The sequence below is a fragment of the Juglans microcarpa x Juglans regia genome, chromosome 2D, assembly GCF_004785595.1.
Source record: "Juglans microcarpa x Juglans regia isolate MS1-56 chromosome 2D, Jm3101_v1.0, whole genome shotgun sequence".
Classification (NCBI taxonomy): domain Eukaryota; kingdom Viridiplantae; phylum Streptophyta; class Magnoliopsida; order Fagales; family Juglandaceae; genus Juglans; species Juglans microcarpa x Juglans regia.
In genome coordinates this window covers 7,486,070-7,492,735 of record NC_054596.1, presented here as the reverse complement: position 1 = coordinate 7,492,735, position 6,666 = coordinate 7,486,070, and the positions used below count along the sequence as shown (strand labels likewise).

At 34.4% G+C, this 6,666-nt stretch overlaps 1 protein-coding gene across 1 annotated transcript; it reads left to right on the top strand.

Annotated features, from left to right (window-relative positions):
- The first annotated feature begins 2,482 nt into the window (after positions 1-2,482).
- Positions 2,483-6,589, top strand: LOC121248291 (receptor-like protein kinase FERONIA). Its single transcript, XM_041146710.1, has 2 exons — positions 2,483-4,187; positions 6,265-6,589. Exons 1-2 carry the CDS (start codon positions 2,544-2,546, stop codon positions 6,283-6,285), a joined length of 1,665 nt encoding a protein of 554 aa, XP_041002644.1. The 5' UTR covers positions 2,483-2,543; the 3' UTR covers positions 6,286-6,589.
- The last annotated feature ends 77 nt before the right edge of the window (positions 6,590-6,666 follow it).

The following is a 6,666-nucleotide window of genomic DNA, read 5'->3' as shown; positions in this document are numbered from 1 at the left end:
AGAAACAGCTGCTCTCATTCTTATGTTCCAATGGGTCCCGATGCATGATTTTCCATCTCTTTTTGATCTGTTCCTCTACTACCATCTCTTTTGATATTTGCGCACTTGACTGAAAATATTATTTTTCTATTAATTTGATTTTGGCCATATAGACTTGTTTAGATCTGAAAATTATCTTATCTTATTATTATAATTTTTTTAAATTTTTACATAAAATATAATAAATAATTTAATTTTTTTAAATTCTAAAATAATAATAATATTAAAAAATAATATTTTAATAATATTTTATTTAATTCATTTAAAATTATTTTATTTCATTTTTTTATCCAAACGAGTTACTAATTTGCCTCTCATATTATACGTAGAGGAAGAAATACTTAACTAATAAAATAAAATAATAAAAGCACAAATCATTTCAAAACTTTAATTCAACTTTTGAATAAAATAATGTCATTTTTTTAAAAAAATTTATATGTTTGCTTTTTGACAAAGAGCTCATGCTACAAATAAAGTTATGGAGAACCGCTTTCAATTCGCCCATCCTACTTTTACCAAAAGTAAATCGGCAGCTCGATCGGATCAGATTCCGAGCTCAGCTAGCTGCTTGAGACAATAATTCCCACAATGTTTGACAACTTTATGCAGATACAATAAAAAGGAGCCCTTGTTTTTCCCGTTCGTTGGTTCCACGTTGTTACAGTCAGTGATCATCTCTAGCGTGCTCCCATGGGGAACTTCTAAAAGACTCAAACCTATTCTGCTCTCTAAAGTAGGTTTGGCAAGTGGAATGTGAAATAAAATTATTATTTAATTTAATTTTATTATTATAATTTTTTAAAATTTCTATATAATTTATAATAAATAATTTAATTTTTTTAAATCTCAATTCAATTCTTTTAAATTTTAAAATAATATTAATATTAAAAATAAATAATATTACATACAGTCGTGAAATGCATAAGTGACCTGCAGTTACTTTAAAAAAGAATATGATTTATTATTAAAAAATTATTATTTTTTTATATAAATTTTATATTTATTTAAATAATTATACAATATTTACATACTTATAATTATAACTATAATTTTTTTAAAAAAAATAATATTTTAAATTTACATCTAAAATTAAAAATTTTCATTTAGACTGTTTGCTTGATAAGTGCGTTCAGCCTTGGGAAAGTAGCTCAATAATTGAATTTCAGAATCTAATTGGGGCGATGTAACGAATTAAATTAAATTAAATTTGTTTTCATGAAAAGATAAAACTTGGGCCCCTCCTCGTAAAAGCAGATTCTTTCCGAGTAATGATCCATTAAAGCATGAGGGGTACCTGTTTCCCTCTATTTTCTCTCTTTTTTTAAAGCAAAAACGCGTGAATCCTAATAAAATAAAAACCGCCTGATTAGACACATGATATAATCTTTTTATTGAAATAATACTTTAGGTTTGATAATTAATGTCACCACGCGGCAGAGAGACCTGAAAAGGAGTAGGGGATTAACACATGATATAATCTTCTTTTTTTTTTTTTTTTTTTTTTTAAGGAATATCATATGATCATTTGTCCTAATTCAGGATTTCTACGAAAAGAAAATTGTTGCCTTATCAAAAGCAAACCAGTACCAACCAATTAACAGTTGTCAGTAGTACTTATATATATAATTTTCTTTTTATTTTAAAGTTGATAATTTGTATCCATGAAGAAATACACGAAATAATGCTCTCAGATTAACGAGATTTAATTAATTCAATTCAAAACAAAAAGAGCTTGTCCTCTCAATCTTTATGTTAATTCGTATGGGTCACGAAACACGATTTTCTATCTCTTTTGATCTATTCCAAGCTCTAGTACCCATTGTCCGTATATATGTTTCCCCTTCGCTGGCTTCTTATCTTTTCTTTTTAATTTGCTAATCTTTTTAGGATTCATCACTTTATATTAATTTTGAGGAATGGCAAATATGTCATTGTTTATATATATTAAATCTTCAAAATTTCCCAAAGGCTTACAAATGTGCAGCTTTTTTCTAAAGCTAGACTCATTAGAGGTAATATTTTTCCCATTCATATATACTTATATATTTTGTCTCCTGTTTATAATATTACTTAATTATGATATTGCTTCAAAAGGTATTTAATTATCACGATATTAATTTGTATCTGATATTATAGGCTGTGGGAAGAAATACGTACTTAACTAATTAAATAAAATAATATAATTAGCACAAAATCATTTCAAAATTACGTACTTTGATACTAACTTTTGAATAAAATAATATTATTTTTTAAATTTATATGTTTTTTGTTTGCTTTTTGACAAAAAGCCCATCATGTTACAAATAAAGTCAAGTTACACATGCTACTTTTACCAAAAGCGAAGGTGGGGAAGCTGGCAAGAAATTTAGAGGCACGCGCGTACGGCAGCTTGGCACTACATCAATAATTCAATAATGTTAGCTGTGATACATCTTCGTGCAGTTAGAATATAAAGGAGCTTGCCCTCTTGTTTTCCCGTTCGTGTGTGATCATCTCTTGCTCCCATGGGGAACATCTCAATACTCAAATCTATTCTGCTCCTCTTCTTACTCTTCCTTCTCCATCATATTTCAATTGTTAACTCTACTCCTCGTTACATTGCCGTTGATAATATTGTCCTCAACTGCGGCTCTGCTGGCAACTCAACGGATATAGATAAACGCATGTGGATTGGAGACATGGAGCCCTCCAAATTCGCTCCCATAGAAGAACATAACCAAAAATCTAATACCTCTGAAGCCCAAAGCCAAGACTCATCTGTCGAAACTATCCCCTACATGACTGCCCGTTTATCCTATTCCCAATTCACCTACGTATTTCCTGTCACCTCCGGTCCCAAATTTGTTCGTTTGTACTTTTACGCAGATTCATACTCTGGTTTTGATGGATCTCTGGCCTTTTTTACAGTCAAAGCAAACAGTAAGTTCACCTTACTTAGAAACTTCAGTGCTTCCATTCTTGCTAATTACTTGGGGGGCTCAAAACGTCTTTCTAAAGAGTTCTGCATCAACGTTGAAGAGGATCAAAATTTGAATTTAACATTCATTCCAACGCCAAGTACTGCTTCTAGCAGATTATTTGCCTTTGTTAATGGAATTGAGATCGTCTCCATGCCAAAGTACCTCTACTATAGCAGTCCAGAAAATCCAAGCCCACCTTACGTTGGCCAAAATGTTCAGTTCTCTATAGACAACAACAGGGCACTCGAGATGATTCTTCGGCTCAATATGGGTGGGAGCTCGATATCGTCGAAGGGAGACACAGGCATGTTTAGAGAATGGTCCCCAGATATCCCTTACTTGTTAAGTGGAGGAGTGATCCCCCGCCAACCAGATTTGACGCTCAAATACTCAGTAATACCAAATTACACTGCCCCCGATGACGTTTATCGGTCTGCAATCACGATGGGTCCAAACATAACTTGGAACTTGCTTTCTAATTTGACATGGGGTTTACCCGTAGATCCAGGGTTTTATTATCTGGTCAGGCTTCATTTCTGTGAAATCGAGCCAAGTATAACGATGGCCGGCGAAAGGCCATTCATTATCTATATAGATAACAAGACAGCCGAAGCTACTGCAGATGTAATTATGTGGAGCGGAGGAAGGGATACGCCTGTGTTTCAGGATTATGTAGTTCTGATCCAAAAGATGGGAGATGAGGATCATAAGAGTATACTCTTTATTGCTTTGCACCCTGGAAAAGCTACCAATGCAATCTACGATGCCATTTTAAATGGGGTAGAAGTGTTCAAACTGAGCGACAACAATAACAACCTAGCCGGACCGAATCCTGCCAATACTTTGCTGCCCTCTCCACCTCCAACTCAACAACCTGCTTCGACATCCAATTCAAGGAAAACAAGATTCATTGCCATTGGAATTGGTGTAGGCTTATTCTTGGCCTTGATCACTCTAGTGTGTTGCTTGGTTGTTTGGAAACTACGGACATCTAAGTTGCGTTATTGTTCTTACTATCCAGTATCAAAGTGTTGGTTCTGGTCTGACCAAAACAAAGGAAAGTTAACAAGGACAAAAACCTCTTCACTGCCCGAAGAGCTATGCTGCCAATTATCACATCAAGAAATCAAAACAGCAACCCACAACTTCGATGAAGGATTAGTTATCGGAGTAGGTGGCTTTGGGAAGGTATATATGTAACACCAAGTTCCGGTATCAAGCCGCTTTCTTAAATTTTTATAAGGGATTTATACGTATGAAAAAAATCCAGTTAATTTTGTAGTATTATTTTTTTTTTTATTGCGGATCCAAATTGTATTTTGCCAAATATCAAATATGTTTTTTAATGGACTTGCTATTTTAGTAATTTCCTTAAATATTTTTGTGTCAGATAGAAATCTTTTTGTGGGCTAAGAAAATTTATGGATCAAGTATTTTTTTTTTTTTTTAAGGATGAATTGAGGCCCACAACTTAGGAAATAGCTCATTTATTAATTTCTTTTTGTTCATTACAAAACATGGCCTAAATATTTGAAATGGGCCAAAATTCGAAGCCCGTGAGATCTGGTATCAGCCCTCAGGGCATGCAAGTCCGTTTCTTCTGCATGCAAGTTTGTTTTCGCTAGGGTAAACGGCAACACTTTATATTCACATGTTACACAAGTTCACGCATAGCTCCCATAGACTCTTAATGCATGGCTTCATCACGTCTATTTTCCACAGCGTGCCTGATGCATGTCTCCTTCCTTCCTTCTCTAGGGTTTTATCAATTTTCATATATATATATATATATAGACACACACACACATACACACGCACGCTACACACTTCACAAAAACACCCTTCACGTAAATCATTTTCAACGTAAGCTAGGGTTGTCGCCGCTTGAGTTGTAGTGAAGCAACACCTCCACATAGCTGTCAACAGAAGCCACTAGCCCACTGCCCAACCCACATGAAAATTGGCAACCACCTTGACTCTCCCCCATAAGCCGCAGCCACCTACGCACAATGGCAACAAACCACAAAATTGCACCATTGCCCTCCACATTCAAGAAACAACTGACAAGCCACCTCGATGTGCACTCAAGCCTCCGCTCTACACCCCCGTGCTTAGCTTTAGTGCAAAAATTGAAACTCCTCCACATCGTCACCTTACAACTCTGTGCCCAGCCACCCCATGTCGCTAGCCCCTCTTCACATCATCACCACAAACCAACCACTGCTCTCTCTCTCGAGGTAACATCTCACTCCTCCCTCACGCTATGCTCTCTCTCCATTCTTTCTCCCTCCACGTTCCTTCTCTCACTTTAATTTTTCTATCTTCCTCTTGATGCTTGTCCGTCACACTGCCGGTGTTAATCTAAACCTGGCCACCTAGGTCCGTCGTTGCAAGCTGCACTTGTTGAGTCGAAGACTCCATCGCACAGTTTCATTAGGATAGGTCAAAACAAAAGAGAGATGAGCCCTCTTATCACAAGAGTTTCATAAAGAACTCTTATTAGGTAATGATTTTACATTTTTGCCCTTAATAGGAAGGCCTTGGTAGAATAAGGGTTGGGCGTGACTTTTAAATTGGACTTATTTGAAGTGAATATTAAGTGAAGATGTATTTTACATGGACTCGGTTTTAATTGAGTACTTATAGAAATAAGTTAGATTTTTTAAATGTATTAGTCGAGAAAAATGGTTATTATTTATTTAAGAAATGATGTTAGCTTAGTGTTATGAGAATTTTAGATTGTTAGCCAAATAGGTTATCATTATATTTTAGGCTTAAATATCAAAATACGTATTTGATTAGAGATTTAAGTAAGTTAAGTGTTTATTTTATAGGTGACTATTGATTTTCGTTTGGCATGGTTGTGAAGAAATTCATAAAAGTTAAAAAGTCCAAGTAAACGGGAATCCTATACTGGACTTTGCATAAAAGAAATGAACTAGGGTTGATTTTATGAAAAATATGCAAGTCTTGTTATGAAAAGAATTTTGAAACAACCTCAGTTATTTGTTTGACATTACTTATGAAATCTGTATGAAAGAGACAAGTATTTTCGTTATGGCTGGTGTAAACATGAGCTTATTTTTGGCATTCTATTTCTGAACTTTGCAAAAAGAGCTAATATGAAATTTATGAAAATTTGTGCAAATGATACAAAGATGTTCTGAATCTATTTTTGAATATAATTCCGCACTCTGTTGTGATATGATGTGGTATCTTAAAACCTTTAGCATGACTTTCTGATTCTATTTTCGGTTCTCTTTAGTTAAGGCCCCACCATGAGTGATAATAGTTGTATATGGCCCTGCCACAGATGATAGTAGTGGTATACTACCCTGCCAAGGTTGATAATAGTGGCGTATGGTCCTGTCACAGGTTATAATAGTGGTATACAACCATTTCACCAGTGATACTAGTGGTATACGACCCTTCCACGGGTATGATAGTGATTAATAAATACCATGAGGGTTTAAATATGGTCTATGTCTTGATGTGACGCTCTGACATGATTTGAAGATGATGTCTCAATTTACGATATGCCAAAGATTTTATTTTTGAATAAGAAGGTTTATGAAACATTTGCTCTGATATTTTTGATAACATGTTTTGATCACGCATTTTGAAAGTAAATATTATGATTCTGCAATCTGAAAGAAAATGTTTTGTT